A 20,145-nucleotide genomic window follows, 5' to 3' on the forward strand; every position below is an offset into this window, starting at 1 on the left:
AATAAAGTAAGTAGGTATATATATATATATATATATATATATATATATAAAACTTGATGTTACCGTGGGAAATATGGGAAAAGACTATTTAATAAAAACTGGTATGAAATAAATCTTTTAATTCAACTAAAAAAGAAAAAAATTCCTTTAAATTAACATTTAAATTTTCTCGGTATGTTAATTTAGTTTGTGTTATTGTTGTTTCATAAAAATAAAATTATAAAATTTGTCAATCGTGTTTGAACAGTAGAAATTTAATTCGCTAAAAAAATTGTATTAACTTAATTTAAAATTACTGTAGACTATTAATAAATATGTTGACATACGGGGTACTTTATACTTGTCTTTATAGTACAAGTTTTTTTTGTCATTTCTTTGTACGAATATTAATCTAGATGAACGTTTAATAATTTCATTAAATTTAAATTTGTTTCTTCTCCTTTTTATTTATATTACTATATTAGGGCTACTTTATGTGTATATTTGAACGATAAATATAAGTAAGGCATGTTTCATTAAAATAAATGCTTCTGTAAAGAAAAAAAACATTTGCATATAAATTTCTTGCTTTCTTCTTCTAGACCGTCAGTAACAATGGGTGGTAAGCTTTATTGGCATCATTCTATTTAAAGTTACTCCAACGTGAACAAGATTTAAATTATTTTTAATATGTTTAATACGAAAGATTCTTTATGACTTATTTTTAAAACTAAACACTACCAAAAAACCGTAAAGAAAATTTACGTAGGCTATTTATGAAAATAATATACGATGAAAAAAATTACAAAATTAGGTAAATAATTAAATTACACGTTATTGTATAAAATAAGATAAGGGTTTTTAAGCTCTTTATAACTTATTCAGATACTTTACATTCAAAATACATCATAATTAGAAAGATAAGAAAACTGTATAAAAAATTAAAATTAAGGTAACATTTAAAACGAGAAGTTTTACAAAAAGTTTAATATGTGCAAGATTAGTAGTTGCTGCATTCTTTCTTTCTTTTCGTATGCATATCAGGAAGTCTCCAGATATCTCACATAGCTTTCTGTATTCGGAGCCCGCAGGCAGCAGCGTCTCTTGTTCTTGACGTGTAAGTGAAGTTTAGTCTTGTACAGGCTCAGGCCGATCATACCTGAGACGTGTGATTAATTTAAACCCGATCGCCAAAGAACACCGATAACCACGACCTAATATTCAAATCCGAAATAATAATATACTAAAATATAATAATCATTATAATATTAACCTTTAATAGGATTCGAACCCGAGAACTTTCTACTTCGAATTCAGTTTTACGTTGACGAGTTTTACCGCTAGACAAACACGACGGTTTTATTAATGCATTAATATACCACTATAAATGATTTTAATTTATTAACAATAAATTATACACAGTTTCTCACAAAGAAACGAAAGAATCTCCTTTTACGAGTGAAAAATAAAGAAAAATCAATATAAATATGCATTTAGAAACCCTTTGTTTTCCAGTTATTACTTGCAAAAGTTTTCACCTCCTCCAAGGGTAAATAAAGTGAGATTAAAATGTTTAGACCTTAAATTAAAGGGCTAATTTGATGGTTTTCGGTATAAAAATAGAATAAAACGACCCAAAAATATAAATTTTGTAATTTTTTTTTTGAAAACGATTGATATTACACAAAAAAATTGTATGGCAAAATAACATCATTAAATTTACAGTAAATAAATAGAGTTTGCGATAAAATTTGTAGGTAATTTTTATGTAAATAATATCAACTGAATATGAAGAAGAGTAAAAAATGTGGCGTATATTAAAAGAATATAACAGGCCAAAACGCGGTAGAAAAAGACATTATTTTAAACCGAAAAAAGAACATTTCAATACTGGTAAATATTTATATGTGTATAAAGTGTTTGTTAGCTAAAAAATATTTTTAACAATACTCAATGAATCGGTTTAAAATAATAACAAAATTTAAATAAGAAATTTTTTTTCAGTAAATTAATGCGTGGTATAAGTAACAGACCTATATTTACACGAACGGCGACATTTGGCTTTACGCAACCGTTTTAACCCGCATAAAACAACAAATACATAAATTATATAATTATTGTATTTAAATGTACATAAAGAAATAATTAAAATATTGAGAAGTATTTTTTTTTAATGAATTTCAAAATGTTATTCTTCGAAATACGAACTATTTTTAAAAATAAAAATAAAACATCATTACTAAATTATAAAATCGTTATAAATATATGTAGGACTAGACTAGGCCGTGAGCGGGAAGGGAATCGTTAAATGTCAGTCTAAGTCGGAAGGAAGTCGGGGGAGTAAAATATTCAATCCGACCCAATCAGGAGGAAGCAGATCGGATCGATGTCCGACTGGGATTGGTGTGCTGGGGGCTTAACGCATGCGCCACCATGTCGATTGCGTTAATCTCACGTCCAATCAACCGCACTAATTATATACCCTAGTATTATTACAGTACAGTATGTATAGTGTTGTGCAGTAAGAAAGAAAGTGTCGCTTAACATTACCCGCCGCCCGCTCCTACCTACTCACCGTATATCCGTCTGTTTGACATGATTCACTCCAGTTTAATGTGTGTTAACCAACAATTGTTGTACGAGTATTTACTACTACCAGTTATACGCACGCTTGTATTATGCTCGCCCTCCCAGCGGCTTCCTGACTCCAGCTGTAAGTTACGTACTCTATAATCTCTTATTAAAGAAAACTAATCAATTTATTTAAAAAAACAAACTAATGGCAAAAAATAAACAAGAATTATTATGAAATAAAAATTCAGTTACCACTTCTACTGTGTACATTAAGAAGCAATTACAAAAAAAAAATGACACGTACTTTTACAATACGACATAGTATGTGGGCTTAATGTATAGAAATCCTTTAAAGGAAACTTAAAAGCGCCTTTATATTTATTATATTCTCTTTAATTATATTCTCATTTCACCTATATATTAGCTGAAATTATTTTAATCATTAGCTAAAAATAAGTATAATGATTTTTTTTACTTTATTGTTTAATAAACAGGAAAATATTTTTATTACTATTCAGGAATGCTTTATATTTATTATTTTATCTACTTATTATTAATTAAATGGATCAAAACATTTTACTAATTAAATGCAAACTTTATTATAATTTTTCAAAAAATAACTAATTTTGTTTTTCTCTTTTTTCTGACTAATTTTTCTAATTTTTTTCTTTTCAGAATTCTGTATTTATTTATTATTAAACTTTAATTATTATTTATTTAATTTTAATTAATTTAAAAAAAACATTTTGATTGATTTGTCTATTCGTTTTTCAATTATTTATTTTTTCTTCGAACGTAAGGTGGCAGGTGTTGAAAGACATTGAATTTGTGTGAGTGTGTTTTACGTTATACAGGCATGTGTTGTGAACACGCGCTCGAACATACAATTAAAAAACGACAAACATAGTCGACTTGTATACTACATTACTAAAAGCAATAATTATATCATAAGTAACATAATGACCGGTTGATTTAACAGTTATTAGTTCATTAACTTTGTAAAAGATTTTTTTTTTTAACATATAATAAGGAAACTTGTGTAAAAATATAAGCTAAGTAAAATTCGTGATTTAGCAATTGTAAATTAATTTCCATAATAATATTTTTTTTAAATGTTCTATTCAAAGTAGAGGATTAAAAAATTCACGTACTACAATATCAATCAAGTTTTAATAAATTCAACACAACAAATTTAGAATTAATTGATAAAAAAAAACTTTTATTGTTTTTACAGGAAACTTTAGGCTATATTAGTTACGAGGTATTTTCAAAAAGACATCAAAACTAAATTTTAACAAGTTTTCGTTTGAGAAAAATAAACTGCAGAAAAAGTAACCGGAACAATTATTTTATAATAGTTCCAAAAATAAAATTCTTACAATTTAAAATACAATTTATTTTAATAGAAAATAAAAAATTTTTAAACAAAGATTCTGAAAATCTTACATTATCGAAGTAAATATTACTCAATTTTTAACGCACAAATAAAAAACGATCAAGTTTTTCTTGGAATCAATGCAATTATACAACTGTTAATAGATAAGGAGATCAAAAGAACATTTAGCTTTAGCTTCCCATTATATAGATCAGAATTTACACGTGAAAATCCCATATTATAATTATGAATATAGTACTCACTTCAACTGTATACATTAAGAACCAATTACAAAAACAATTACACGTATTTTTGTTACAATTAAGACGTAGTATGTGGGCTTAATAATTGTGTGCAGAAATCCTTTAAAGGAAACTTAAGATTTATTTTTTATTATTATAATTGTAATGATATTATTATTATAATTATAATACATTATAAATATTTTCAACTTTATTTTTTAAGGTTTTCCTAATTTTTAATGAAATTAATATGTTAATACTTAAGAGGATTATAAGGCATTAAGAAGTAATTCCGGCTTTGCTCCAAATAGAATTTTGATTCATCAGAAAGGAAACATGCAAAAAGCTTTTGTAAAATAAAATAAAAAACTAAGTAAAATTCGTTAACTACCCCTCCACCAAATATCAAAGAAGTATTACTGCGAGAGGTCCCGATATCCTTAGTACAGATCCAATCGGGAAAGGCACGTAACCCGCAAATCAACCCTGGAAAAACGGATTAAGGATAAGGAAAACTTAAAACAGTTGTAAAAAGGATTCACTATAAAAACCGTGAAACTAAACTGGAATTTTTAGCTAAAGAAATGTTTGTAAACCGCTTTTTGAAGCGAGTCACATTTCCAGTTCTTCAGGATTTTGGGATATCTTTAGCCAAAATGTGATTAGAGATTAACGATAGATCACTTCAAGGTGAGGATCTTAGATATACTGTAGTTTTACTAGAGACACTATTTTAAGGAAAACTCTTGACTTATTCTCAAATTTTTGTAGTATTTGGAAGTATCCATCCTGACCTCTGAAGGGGAAAACCCCTTTCGGGTCAAAGCGGATCACCGCCTTTGTTCTTAGCCCTGATAGGCTTTACCGGAGGTCGTCTTTTAAACCCTCTAAACTTGATAACAACACGGTCATCGGTTTGCCCTCTGTCAGGGTCCCACCGATACAAATTCCTGGCAGACGTTTCCATCAGTGAATTTACACAACCTACTACCGCCTTCGTATGGCCTCTTCCAAAAGCAACCACCAACGGTAACTTAAACCCTCAACTATCAAATTAAACCATTCGCGGATCCAACTGAACCGTAGCCTGAATAAGAAGTAAAATACAAAACATGTAATTGTTGTTAACGTATTATGTATTTTATAATATAATGCCTCCGCCGTTAACCGTGGAGAAGTGATAGTAAAGCTGTCATTATTCCGGAAGATCCTGGGTTTGAATCCCAAGTCAACCTTGGGTTTCTTTATACGTTGAAATATTCATTTTCCTTTAATAAACATAATTGAACAGTTAGCCTGTAGTTGATAAAATATTTTTTAAAAAAATGTTAATTTACAAAAAATATATAGGTTACCGTAGCGTTACAAATATATCTCGGCAGTTAATATTTCATAATTGAAATTTTTTTTTAAATTGCTGTTATGATTTCTAGTTCATAGTCGGGTGGATTTTATCAATGATTATTCTATTTTTGATTCACTATTAATGTCTAGAACGTATTTAATTAAGGTGTTTCTAAGGGAAATTTTAAAAGGGGGTAAATCTTTCAAAAACATTTTTCTAAAAATATTAAAGTGAAGTCATTAATCTACCATTAAGTTCTAACAAAGTTAGGAACGCTCAGATTACATACGTTACCACTTTATCAATCATCAGCCGAAAACTGTATTGACAATGCTAGTAGTTAAATTAGTTGCCTTCGAGCACTGTAACAAATTTTTTTGTCACTGATGTAAACTTAAATTTGAGTACTTTTTTAATCGGCTTATAATCTTTCGATAAAATTATTTTTACAATTAATTTAATTCTTAATGCATTATCATCATTAGTAACATCCTTTAAAAAATAAATATTTTCGGAGTTGAGAAAGTTATAAAAACTAAACTTATTTTGTAATATACTCGTACAACAAATTATTTCATAAATTATTTTTTAATTTGCATAAACCTCGAAGTATTTATTATAAATTCAAAAAATAATAAATTAATTTAATCATATAAACCTAAATAAAAAACCATCACATTACATCTACCCGCATTATTATTATTAAAATAGAGTAACAGTAAATTACAGTACAGTTAAATTATCATTTACGAATTTCTTTATTATTAGTTCTGAAAAAAACACAAACTCATGACCCAGTATAATAAATAAAATTGAATATTTAAGATGACCTGAACAATAATTTTTCTTTAATAATTACATTGTAATGAATCAAAATTTTTTTAAATGTAATTTCACAGTTGCGTTCTGTATAGTATTATTGTCCAATAAGTTATGAGTTTGAATCCTGGCGATTTTTTTTGCCCACCCTGGAGCCGGATCCGAAACTAAACATACGGCACCCCTCGGTGCCGTAGCCTCGTATGTTTAACAACCTCGTTGAAAACAAAGTTCCCGCTAGATAGCCGGGACTCGATCTGTTAAGCGTCATGTCTCTAATGAGGGGATCCCAAAGGATCCCCCCACCGAGACTCGGTTTTTATGCCTTCCCTCTAATGAGAAACCCCCGAAAGGGTCCCCCACCGGGACTAGGTCTTACTTTCCCCCCAACGATACTGCAAGGGAGTCCCCACCCGATAATCGTAAGCGGTAGACCGAGGCCTCCCATCCACTCACGGATGGGGCTGTCCCTCAGAGACACCATGATGTTCCTACGAAGAAGCAGTTCCAGTTGCCGATGGAGCCATCTTACATCCCCGACCCACAGGCGCAAGACTATATGACTTGCAGGATAAGCACCTAGGGTTCTGCTGGCAGTTCTTGCATAAATGGTCAGCCTTACTTCTTCTGCCTTCTGTCTGCGTCAGAACAGAACTTGGCCCTGTTGTCTGGATTCCAACATCTGAAGCAAAGGTCGTCGGATGTACGCCGCACCACTCGACAGGTCAACCCCACCCAATCCGAACTCGCCTATCAAACAGTAGTTTGTCCGCCAGGATTGGCGGCACTGCCCTGTAACCAAATTTGTAGAGCCGTAAGCCGGCCTCATTGACAGGACGTCAATAGTGACCGACTCACCTATCGTCTTGCGAAGCTCTCGAAGAAACTCGTCCTGTGATGTGAGGGCATCCACGTCCTTAACCAGGTGTGGGTTCTTCTGCCGCCCCTAGCCCCTACTAGCGAGGGCCGTAGTAGCACCCTCTACTTTTGGCAATATCCTTGCTGAGTTGGTCCGCGTCGCCACTGTCCGCCCGAACCTAGGTGGAGTTCCTCCCCTTGGCGCTGCCGGACGGAGATTACTCCGTTTTCCCCTTGTGAAACTGTTTCTTTCACCGAGCGGAGAAGATCTGCAAAGGTCTCACCACAATTGTAGTAATCGGCGGACCCGCGGGTCGCTTCTCACCTACCAGCATCGATGATGGGGATGCCTATGTCAGATGAACGGGAAGGCGTTTCCCCATTCTTCTCCCTGCGTACTCCACGAACCGCCGTAGTAAGACTTGTGCTCGACCCGCCCCTGTGGGCCACAAAAGCACATCCGTCGATCTTTCCGTTCTCTAACACCGGTGAGATAAACCTGCAAATAGCAGAGGCCACCTCACGATCCCCCGCCGAAGAATCGATGACCAGAGTGTGATCGGCCCACCCAAGTGCAACCTCAAAGCTGCTATCCTCTTCGGAGAGGTCCCGAGTAGTTGACTGCAAAAGGAGAACCTGACTAGGCTTCAAATTGCCAGAAGTGGCCAAGTCCCTAAGCCACGGAACCTTCCGAAGCACAGTCATGTGCTGAAAATGCTCAATTCCAACCGCCAGTCAACAATCTAGGCGGAGCCAACTCCTTCGTCCAAACTGTCAGTACCATCAGCAAGGGTAGAGGACCGGAAGATGTCCTTGGGCCAGTCCCTAGGGATTAGCCGTTGAAGATCGGCATCAGGGACCTCATCTTTGACCGCCTGTCGCAGCTCGTCAAGCGACCAAATCGTATCTCGTCCCAATCCCCCACCCGGAGTTTGAGTTGCCTCATCAGAGACAATTTGGTAAGTCTCTGTGGCTTTGTCCTTCTCACTTGGCCGAACATGTTGTCATACCTGAAGTCCGTCTTCTAGCCGGCTTAAAACTTCCTCTAAAGACTCTAACATACGAACGCTGCGGTCCATGTCTCCGGAGCACTCCTTAGTCTCGATCTTAGTTGTCAAGTGTTGTCGGACCAACACGTTCAGCTCCCTTACTCTACGAAAGAGAAGTCTCATATTGCGAGCAAAACACTTCTGTTTCACAAGAGCCGACTCTGTACTTACTACACGCCGTTGTCCTGCAGATCCTTCTTCCCCCATAGAGCAAACGACGACTCATATCTCTACAAGTCAGAGGCCTCCTCCGCCGAATATAGGGAACTCCAACCGGCCCGAGACTTCTTCTTCCCCTCAGAGGCCGGAGGAGAATCACGTATTCGACGCTGCCCTCCATGCTTAATCGTCCCCTGTCCATCATTCTGGTTGCCACCCGACCATGTCAGGAGAGACGGAAAATCTAATTTGTAGTTCTTAGCGGACGAGCCAACAACCCTTTTCTAGTGACGAGTCTGAGCCTCTCCTGTTTTCTTCGTTTCTTGTAAACAAGCGATCGGCTACCCGCATCTCCGCTATAACCATCTCTTCAATACTTTCACCACCACTGCTGTCAGGCAGAACTTCCTGTATGGTAACCCCAGACCCTCCCAACCTGCAGGATCTCCGACCCGTAAAAGGAGAAAACTCCTCTTCATCGATCTGGACGTTGCCCTCAAGTCCGCCTGAACCTGTCACATCATTTAATATATATATAAGTAATCAAGTAATATATATAAGTTTAAAAAAAAAATAATAATTTAAATAAAATTATTCTCATAAAATTCGATTTAACAGACCACATAAGTAAAAAATAAAGCAGGCCTACACTAAATTCTTAAACAGACTAGGGTAAATGTGGAACACTAATTTAGTAATAAAAAGCTACTATCAAAAATTAACCCACCGGAATTTTCAAGTGGTAAACTTGTCGTCGTAAATCAGTTGATTTTGAAGTTCTCCGGTTCAAATCCTTATAAAGGTAGTTGCTTTTATACGGATTTAAATACTAGATCATGGATAACGATGTTCTTTGGTGGTCGGGTTTCAATTAACCACACGTCTCAGGAATGGTCGATCTGAGTTTGTTCAACACTATACATTTAGCGGTACACTGATAAGTCGCTAATGACTTTAATTGTTGATGCCACTATAAAGTATTCAAAAATATATATTATACACATTGTTAAGTCACAAAATAAAATAGGCCTTCTGATAAAAATTAAATTCTTCTATTTTAACTTTTAAATTTAAGTTTGACGTATCAAAATCTTCAAAATAAATAATTTATTACGCGAATAGCAACTGGTTAATATAAAATTTTACTTACCATATTATTAAATAAATAAATTATTATAATTATTATTAATATCAATTTTGTGTTATATAAAATATTTTTAATTCAACACAATAGGTAAAAACAAATTAAACATCCTTTAATTTTCTTATAAAGCCGACTATTTTTGTTACAAATAAACTAAAAGGAAAATATTGGTAAAAAATTTTCAAAAAATATATGTAAAGAACAATTTTATAATTTTTTTTTTAATTCGTGCAGCTGTTTTAAAATCATTATCGTAAGAATGAATTTGATCAAATTATTTCCAATGAATATACTGTAAGATTAACTCCTTCAAAACCTTTTGTATGCAATTAGCAATGTTTATCATTAGCAATAGTTGAGGTAGTTGCTATAACCAGGATTTTAAGTGAAATTACATAATTTATTTTATAAATAAAAACCTTATTTATAATTATTTAATACGTTATTAAATGTAGATTAGATTTTAAAACCTAATAAAAATTTGTGATTAGACCAATAATATTATATATATATACTTTTTTTTTTTAATTACTTCCAAGACTTAATTTTATGATTGAAGATAAGTTTCCTGTGATTATTGAAAACCGTATCATATGTGTGATTCTGAAAACCAGCAGCATAATCGATCATATTCAGATAAGTACAAAAGCGTAGACATTGTTACTCATAAATTTAATATACTATTAATAATATATCATTACACCTGTAATTTAATATTCATATTTGTCTAATGTTATTGTAAAATGTAAGTTAATTTATTTAATTGACACTTAATAATGATAATTTTTATTATTATTACTATTATCATATATACATATATGGACAACATCGTTAATTTTCTTGTAAAGCCGATTATTTTTGTTAAAAATAAACTAAAAGGAAAATATTGGTACAAAAATATCAAAAATATGCATGTAAAAAACAATTTTATAATTTTTTTTTTAAATTCGTGCAGCTGTTTTAAAATCATTGTCGTAAGAATTTATTTCTCCTACCAGTATTCCAGCTACTGCAAGGTCTGGGTGTGTGTGTGTGTGTGTACAGGCAAATGCAATTACTCCTACCGGCTTGCCATGCCTGATGTAGCTGCAGTATAAATGTAAATATACCGGTAAACATGCAGTCTGGAACAGACTCAGGTCGAATATTCCTGATGAGACGTGTGCTTAATTGGAACCCAACCACCAAAGAACACCGATATCCACAGTCTAGTATTCAAATCCAATATAAAAGTAACTGTCTTTACAAGGACTCGAACCTTAGAACTCTCGACTTCAAAAATCAGCCGATTTTGCGATGACTAGTTTAACCAATAGACTACCTTGGCAGTTTTTTTTTATTATTATTATTAAATTTCTCGCGTGGTAGCGGTCTTTATCAGTATTGATAGGCTAAGCCAAGTCGGTACAAATAGTATTTTGATTCTGTATTAAAAAAAAGATTTGACAATGTTTATCTCTTGAGTACGAATGATTTCTCGAAGTTTCTTTGTATATATTGAGTCCTAACTGTACTAGATGAGCTGTGAATGTGTGTGGTGTGAGGCCAGAGGCTGACGTAATCAGGGGGATGATGATCTTCTTTACAGAGCCTTTTTATTTCTATTGCTGGTTTGGTGTGTTTGGATATGTTTTCGGTGTATTTAATTTGGATATTTGTATCGTTAGGTATGGCAATATCAATCTGGTAAGTGATTTTTTTTTATTTTTTCGATTGTAATGTGATGTCTGGTCTATTGAGGAGGATTATTTTATACGTATGAATATCGACATCTCGTACAGTTTTTATTTAGTATCTTAGAGTACGAATGTTTATGAGCATTTTTAGTAATGGATTCGATGAGTTTGTATATGTTGCGGCTAGCGCTTGGTGAACTACTTCAGTTGCTGCATTATGTGTGGCTGTGTATTTGATTCCGAATAGAGTTCTGCATCAATCTGTGATGTGTTACACTGTTTTCTTTTGTTGATGGCATCTCCTGCATGCGTCATTTGTGACGGATGGGTTGTCGATTATGTAATTTTTATTATTATTTATATAATTAATATTTATTTTTAATAAAAGATTATGTAATTAATTAGTGATTTTATTCATAGTAGCTTATTTTGAAGAATTAAATATAGAAAATCTGTTTTCTTAAAATTTTAATTCGCCTACAACACGTAGTTTTACCATGTATTACTGCTCAGACACTGCTTTTCACTTTACATTTAATAACATAGAATGATAACTAAATCCATTTTGTTTCTTAATTAAAATATTTTCTTAATGACGATTTGTAAATTATGATGAAATGCATTTATTTTACTACTATAATTTTATATATTACAATAATAAATATTTTTTTTTAATATTTTTATTTATAGTCGCATCAATAATTAAAGTCATTAGCGACTTATCATTGTAATGTAACTGTCCCGGTAAATGTGTAGTAGTCTTGAACAAACTCGGCCGACCACTCTTGAGGCGTGCAGTTAATTGAAACCCGACCATTAAAGAACACCTGTATCCACGATTGATTATTGAAATCCGAATAAAAGGTTCAAAACCTTCATTAATATTTCAACCTGAGAACTGTAGACTTCGAAATCGGCCGATTAACGACGACGAGTTTATACCACTAGACCATTTACAAAAGATTATATTTAACCGTAAATTAATTATTAAATAAATAAAACGACTTATTTTTCAAGAAAAATATATAAGTGGAGATATAGTGGCTGCAATAAAATAATCCAAGAAAAAGTAATTTCATTTCAGAAGAAGCGTAAGAAATATCTATTAAAAAATCCAATTAAAAGAGAAATATAATTAATAAAAATAGTGTTACAGACAATTTGACTAATTCATTATTTATTCGTAATTAAATATGAAGATGAAAAATATCTATGAGTTTGTAAAAATAAATGTAAATGTCCTAATTATTTGTAATTATGATTTGTTTTATTTTCAAAATCATTACTATTATTATTATCTTTGGTCGACAATAACACATGATAATAAAGTTTCAATTATTTTATTATCTAACTAGTGGACCCGACATTGCTTCGTTATCGCTAAATTTGATTGTAATTAAATAAACTTTTTATTATATCTGACAAATTACTATATTAGAAAAATAATAAAATGTACAATATCAATTCAACATTAATTGTATTTCAATTAAATAAATAAAAATCATGAATTCCTCTGGGTTATACGATGTTTTTGATGATTTCTATACATAACAAACATCTCATGCCAGGGTAACAAATATATGAACTAATAACTTATATAACTATATGAACTAAACAATCCCGAGAAAAATAATAATGAAACTGTGAAATTTTCAGCGAAATCGGTTCCGGAGTTTTTGAATTATTAGCTAACACAAAACGAAGATTGTCTTTTATTTATGTAGATTATTCAAATTAAAATTTTTCTCATCATAATTTAATAATCGTTAGTGAAAAAAAAAAAAACTAAAATTTTCGATTCATTGTGTAAACTATCCGCAGTGTTAATAAATACAGGTGTTAACTTTAACTTAAATAATTTTTCAATAGTTTAACGTATAATAAATAAAAATTTAGTAAATTCTATCTTAGAAAGATTTACTATTAGGTATGAGACCACCACATCCCCGAAGAATTTATTAGGGACAACTCAAAAATTTTAAACGATAAGGTAAAGTCGTGACATATCATTTTTAAAAGGTATTAAAAAACAAAAATACATGCGCTACGCTTCCTGGTGTAGTGTTTTCATACCTAAAAATAGATCGTTTTGAGGTAAAATTATTTGTTAAATTTTATTCTTTTACTGGTGAATATTTATTTTAGATCACTCTTGAAATTAGCTTTGAAAAATATTAAATGGACGTCATATTGTTTAGATCTATCGTAGCGGAAAGTCTTTTTCATGAAAACTTTTCTTTGTTTAATTCCCTTTAAAATGTGTTATAATCCATTTCTTTCCATCTGAAATTTTTGCGTTGCTCCATCCCACGGGACCTTCGGGTTAGGGTGTAGTGACCTCATGCCGAAAAATAAATCGATTTGACGTAAGAGTATTTGCTGAATTTAATTTGAACTTCCACAATTTGTTTACACTTTACACACACACACATATATTTATTTATATACATCAACATAAAACATCTAAATTCGATCTACTCAGAATTATCAACATTATCAAAAGTTGAAAATAAATTATTTTTCATTAGATTAGATACTAGCTGGTTATTAATTAAATATAACAATAATATGTGTCAACTGATAATAGTAAACTTCCACATAACTGTGATTCTTTTCTGTATTTAGGAGAGAGGCCGGATCCCCGGCTATGACTCAGTATCCTTATTCCAGGACAGGCGTCTCACGCCATCCTGATTGGGACATCAATGACTCCAATGTACCAAGGGTATGTATTCATTCATTTATTTACATATAGGTAAGCCATAAATTTTAGGAATGATAAGTATTTTTTTTTTTTTACAAACAACATAAATATTGCCAGTTTCGTTAACATGTAGATTATAGGCCTATATTATTAAGCCTTTGATAAATAACGAGAAAAGAAATGCAAAGATTTATCAGATTAGTCGTTACGGTTGTCAAATAATACACTGATTTATAAGTCTTTCTATATTTTTTATTATTAATCTGTGCGATATTTCGGAAGTCTCCGAATAAAAAATCTGGAATATAAATTCTGTATTTATGAAAATAAAAGTAAATTTACGAGGTATGACCTTGTAGTAATTAATTTCCTGCTTTATAACTATTACGCTTTATATCAAAGTTAATATTTCCTTGTACTGTATTTATAAAGTCTAATTTAACCTCCCCTCCTCAATTTAAGCTCAAGGAATCAAGGTGAAGTGTCTGCTTATCAGCTTAAATAAGTTAAATGGAGTTATAAAAAAAAGGAAGATTTTTTCCCTTTTTTTTTTTTGTCTTCAGTCATTTGACTGGTTTGATGCAGCTCTCCAAGATTCCCTATCTAGTGCTAGTCGTTTCATTTCAGTATACCCTCTACATCCTACATCCCCAACAATTTGTTTTACATACTCCAAACGTGGCCTGCCTACACAATTTTTCCCTTCTACCTGTCCTTCCAATATTAAAGCGACTATTCCAGGATGCCTTAGTATGTGGCCTATAAGTCTGTTTCTTCTTTTAACTATATTTTTCCAAATGCTACTTTCTTCATCTATTTGCCGCAATACCTCTTCATTTGTCACTTTATCCACCCATCTGATTTTTAACATTCTCCTATAGCACCACATTTCAAAAGCTTCTAATCTTTTCTTCTCAGATACTCCGATTGTCCAAGTTTCACTTCCATATAAAGCGAGACTCCAAACATACACTTTCAAAAATCTTTTCCTGACATTTAAATTCATTTTTGATGTAAAAATTATATTTCTTACTGAAGGCTCGTTTAGCTTGTGCTATTCGGCATTTTATATCGCTCCTGCTTCGTCCATCTTTAGTAATTTTACTTCCCAAATAACAAAATTCTTCTACCTCCATAATCTTTTCTCCTCCTATTTTCACATTCAGCGGTCCATCTTTGTTATTTCTACTACATTTCATTACTTTTGTTTTGTTCTTGTTTATTTTCATGCGATAGTTTTTGCGTAGGACTTCATCTATGCCGTTCATTGTTTCTTCTAAATCTTTTTTACTCTCGGCTAGAATTACTATATTATCAGCAAATCGTAGCATCTTTATCTTTTCACCTTGTACTGTTACTCCGAATCTAAATTGTTCTTTAACATCATTAACTGCTAGTTCCATGTAAAGATTAAAGAGTAACGGAGATAGGGAACATCCTTGTCGGACTCCCTTTCTTATTACGGCTTCTTTCTTATGTTCTTCAATTGTTTTTTCCCTTTAACAAATATTATTTTATTTTTATTTTTTCCCCTCGTCAAATCTAACGAAGAACAATTAAATAATGATTTTTTTCAAATAACATGAAAATTCGACCGCTTTTCGTCATGAATTATGAGATTTATAAAAGTCAGTTACAAACCAAATGAACAAACGCAACACGTATTAAATATATTCTTCGACGCCATATTAAACGTGTTGACTGACCAATTTACGATGATATTATTAACATCGGCGTTAAATCCAGCTTTAATTACAAACAAAAAAGCTAAATAAAAGATCTTCTGAAAATCTACATATAATAAAACAAGTTTTCCTATTAATCTTTGTATCATAAAATTTCGTTTTGTTTATTTACGAATTTTTATAAAAATAAAAATTAGTGAAAGTAATCGAAATTTATAAAAATCACACAATAGTGAAAAGTATAATGAGAATGAATGTAGAAAACCATTAACTGGCAGATTATTAGCTGTTAACATAAAAAAAATAATCATTATTAGATTAAACTTATAAAATATTTGGTTAGGACCGAACCTGTGGCTTTCCAAAAGGCGTAACCGAATTAGAAAATTAAGCTTCCTTTTCAACATCTATCTGACCAGAACTTTTAGAAAAAGAACTTTCTTGATAAAATAAAGACGATTTTTTTTTAATTTTTTTGTTTTCTCATCGCCTCCACAATTATATTCTCTTAGCAATTTTGTTTTATCTAAGAGCCCACAAACGATCTAAGTCAATTAAAAAAATAAGTTTTTACCACATTTTTTTTGGCAGGACTTGCCAGGAAAATGCGTTAAGATTTAAAAATATTCTACGGGTTAATTTTTACGTTTTACCAGAAATTAAATGACTCCGATCAAGGTAACAGTCAACTGTATGCTGCAGAAACGATGTCAGTCAAAACATCGTGAATGGAAAAAATAACCAAAATATCTGTAGATCAAATGAAGAAATTTACCAGAAATTAAAAAAAATAACAGGCTTTATAGACAAAAGAAGAATAACTTTCTAAATATTACTTTAAGGACACTTAAAAAGATCGGAGAACAGCTGATTAATAAACATAATCTTTAATTATTTTTCTTAATTAAAAACTAAAAATTTCAAGTTTTCAGAGGAAAAAAGGGAAGAGAATATTGTCAAAAAGAAAGAGAGACGAAGTTAGTCAAAAAATGAAAGACTACTGGCAGAAAAGGAAACAAGATTTTTCTTTCTCAATAATTATAATTACAATCGGCTTTCCTGGAGCCATAAGTAAGTTCCCTGACAAAAGCACGTGATAAGGGGATCCTTAAGGAACCCTCAAAATAAGTACTGCACAATAAATAGTTGCAAGTAAACTTGAAGTCCAATATGAAATTTCAAGCTCAGTCATAAATCATAAAACATTAATTTCAGTACCACATAGTTCACAAGAACAAACATTAATAACAAAGAATAAAAAGAAAAAGAACAAAAGGTAAAACAAGAATAAAAAGAAAGAGAAGTAACAAAGAGATTAGACACGACACCACTAAACTTGACGATGTTAGATTCCAAACAGTTAGGTAGATCCTAAGTCGAGTACATGGGCACGTCTCAACCGTCGGACATCTTTGCTGTTATCGAGTAGATAAATTGCAAAGTGATTTACATGATTCTCAAGCCTCAGCAGGTATTTGACACTGCGCTGCTATGCAATCTCACGAACAGACGGGAGCTCAAGATAATCGTGAATTTTACCATTCCGCGTGAACCACGGGAAGAAAATAAGATGTAAAGTAAAATTGTTTATTAATGCGATCCGTAGATGATCCAAACGAAGAAGAAAAAACATAAATTGGTGATGTATTTATCACTTTTATGAGGAAACTTTAGTTTAACATGTTTTTCAGCTCCTAGAAAAATCGCAACTGGAAAAATTGAATAATTTACTGACAAGTCAGTCTGGTTGTGGTATACATTTGTTCTTACAACCAGTATATATTTTTTCTATTTAACGTGTAATAGAATGCCATTTTAAAGCAAAAAAAAACCGCAACGGTTCAAATCTATAAAAAAAACGCAGTCAACTATACTTACTATTGTGTAAATATACTAATAGTATATAACTATACTATATAACTTACTAATAGTATACTTACTATTGCGTTAACTCAAAAATAAAAATGGAATATTACAAAACGGTAATTATGTCACATTTACATTTATTAGAGTAAATACCACTGGTATTTACTCTAATAAATGTATGAAAAATTGTTCGACATCAAATAGAATAAAATATCATAATAAAACTAACGGTACTAACTATTAAGTAATAAAACTATTAGGTAATATTTGAAAAAAATGTTCTAAAACTGAACATACTTAGTCCTTTGTATTCCAGAATAATTGAATGAGGGTTCCATTTTTCTTGGATATATATATTGTTGTTACCGCTGTTCAGAACCGTAGTCAATCCGTGGAACACATTTTTTAACTAAGTAATAAGTTATTATAACGATAAATCAGGTAAGATGTTTAAAGATGTTTCTTGGATATATATATTGTTACCGCTGTTCAGAACCGTAGTCAATCCGTGGAACACATTTTTTAACTAAGTAATAAGTTATTATAACGATAAATCAGGTAAGATGTTTTACCGAATGAAATATATAAGAAATTAATAAATAAAGCAACAAATAAATTAATAAACAAAATAAAATTAGAGTAGAGTTACAACATAATTACAGATCAGCATAATAATAATAATTGATATTATAATTATCAGTACGTAAACCTTTTAAAAAATACACATACAAAAATCCTTCCCTACTAAACGACATTTGTATAGGTGTCGGTATGTGCGCCCCCCACTGATCTCTAATTAACTGGATAGGGAATCCTTATAGCGTAAAATATAATAAAGTGTCCAATATTATAGCATACTCAAGCGCCGCAGAATGAGCGGCTGGAAACTAAATAAAACCATTGTCCGCTTGCGCGACTGTAATCGTGATGGTTTTACTTAAGTCAGATAACCAAAAGAACGGTTATTTTCGCAACACAAACAGAAATGTACGGACAGTTGCAGAAAATCTATATAGAGATCGGATATATAGTTATATAGAGATCAGTGTTCAAAATGTGGTTTTATTCCTACTCTTATACTTACATCTGCGCATGCGCCGTTTCATTTTATTTAGTTCTACCACTCATTTAGTGGCCCTAGTTTGTGCTCCAAAGCATGGGATCCCCCTATCCAGGTTATATAGGGATCAATGACATACCCCTTAGATTAGGCACCGGAATGTACGATCACTAGCGGAAAATCCCGATTCGTTAGTAAATGTCTCGTGTGGTCAGTTATATACTTGTTATATTAAAATATATTGATATACCGATATATATCGTAAATATATCGATATATTTACGAAATAAATATTGAAGTTTTGGGAAAATTTATTACTTTTTAACCGGATCCAAATTTTCGGAATAAAATCGTAAATATCTCAAAAACGGTCGGTCCTTACATTCTGAAAAATTTGTTCAACTCCCTCGACGATAACCGCTTCCAGTGGTACCCGTCGAATGATAATATTTTCAGATGCCCTCGGGGTACCATTCGGAAATTGACGAGGGGATGCGATGGGGTGCCATCGTGATACCTCGGCAACCGCTTGTCCAATTTTCACGATTCTAGCGGCGTTTGTATAAGGAGGTCGAGCACTATCTTTTTAACGCATCGGGTACACTCTGGACCAGATCTTGGTTATCATGAAATTAAATCGTTTAGCCCTGTTTTGATTGCACTCACCCACTGTAAAACGTACCGATCCGATCTTTCGCTAAATACGCTCAAACCTGTACGCTACAGAAGCTGTAAACTATAAAATTATGAAGACTAAAAAGTAGAAAATAGAAAATATGTAAAAAAATTTTTAAAACACCGCTTAAATTAAACACACTAAAAGGTAAAAAATAATTTTATAACAGTATCTGAGAATAGATTTGACAACAAGCTTTGATGGTGATATGTAAGATTATGTGAAATTCATGACCTATGAAATGGTCATGAATTTCACATAAATGACATATGATAAAATTGGCAAAAACGTTAAATTTTTAATTTGAAGCTATGACTTCCACATAATCTTACATATCACCATCAAAGTTTGTTGTCGAATCCATTCTGAAATACCGTCCTAAAATTAGTTTTTAACTTTTAGTGAGTTTACTTTGAGTGTTTTTTACATATTTTTTTATTTATTTATGTATTTTTTTTTTTCATAAAATAATGAACTATAATCAAAAAGTAGGCACCGGAATGTACCGATCGCAAGCGGAGAATCCCGATACGTTATTATCAACTTCTAGAGTTAAATTTCTAATTTAACTTTCGTTATATGAATTTTCATCATTGAAAAAAAAAAATATTTTTACAACAGAGGTGTAAATTTTGAACACTAATAATCCCATTCCGAGACGCCGCAAGCCAGGACAACCTTCCGGGAGGGCCTAGCTGCGGAGGTGTGCAGTAGGCACGCCCTCCATTTAGTTAATAATTAAATCTATATAACAAAAGAATTGGGTAAGCAAATTAAAGAAAATTTAGTTTTTCTGCAATTACTGAGTAATTAATTTAGTTACAGGCTTCATTGGGGTCTTAAAACACTTATTACATCATGTCACAGATAACCAATACGCACCAAATACGCTCAATCAATGATGAAAGGAGTTTTAAGGGTACGTAACGTTTTT

At 31.8% G+C, this 20,145-nt stretch overlaps 1 protein-coding gene across 1 annotated transcript in view; it reads left to right on the forward strand.

Annotated features, from left to right (window-relative positions):
• The window catches only part of LOC142320356 (uncharacterized), a 78,700-nt gene that overhangs the window by 19,573 nt on the left and 38,982 nt on the right, over positions 1-20,145 (forward strand). The window contains exon 2 of the mRNA XM_075358062.1: positions 13,846-13,945. Within this exon, the coding sequence (XP_075214177.1) occupies positions 13,846-13,945 (100 nt within the window). The remainder of the gene's footprint in view (positions 1-13,845; positions 13,946-20,145) is intronic.

This window comes from Lycorma delicatula, chromosome 2, assembly GCF_047948215.1.
Source record: "Lycorma delicatula isolate Av1 chromosome 2, ASM4794821v1, whole genome shotgun sequence".
In the NCBI taxonomy this organism is placed as follows: domain Eukaryota; kingdom Metazoa; phylum Arthropoda; class Insecta; order Hemiptera; family Fulgoridae; genus Lycorma; species Lycorma delicatula.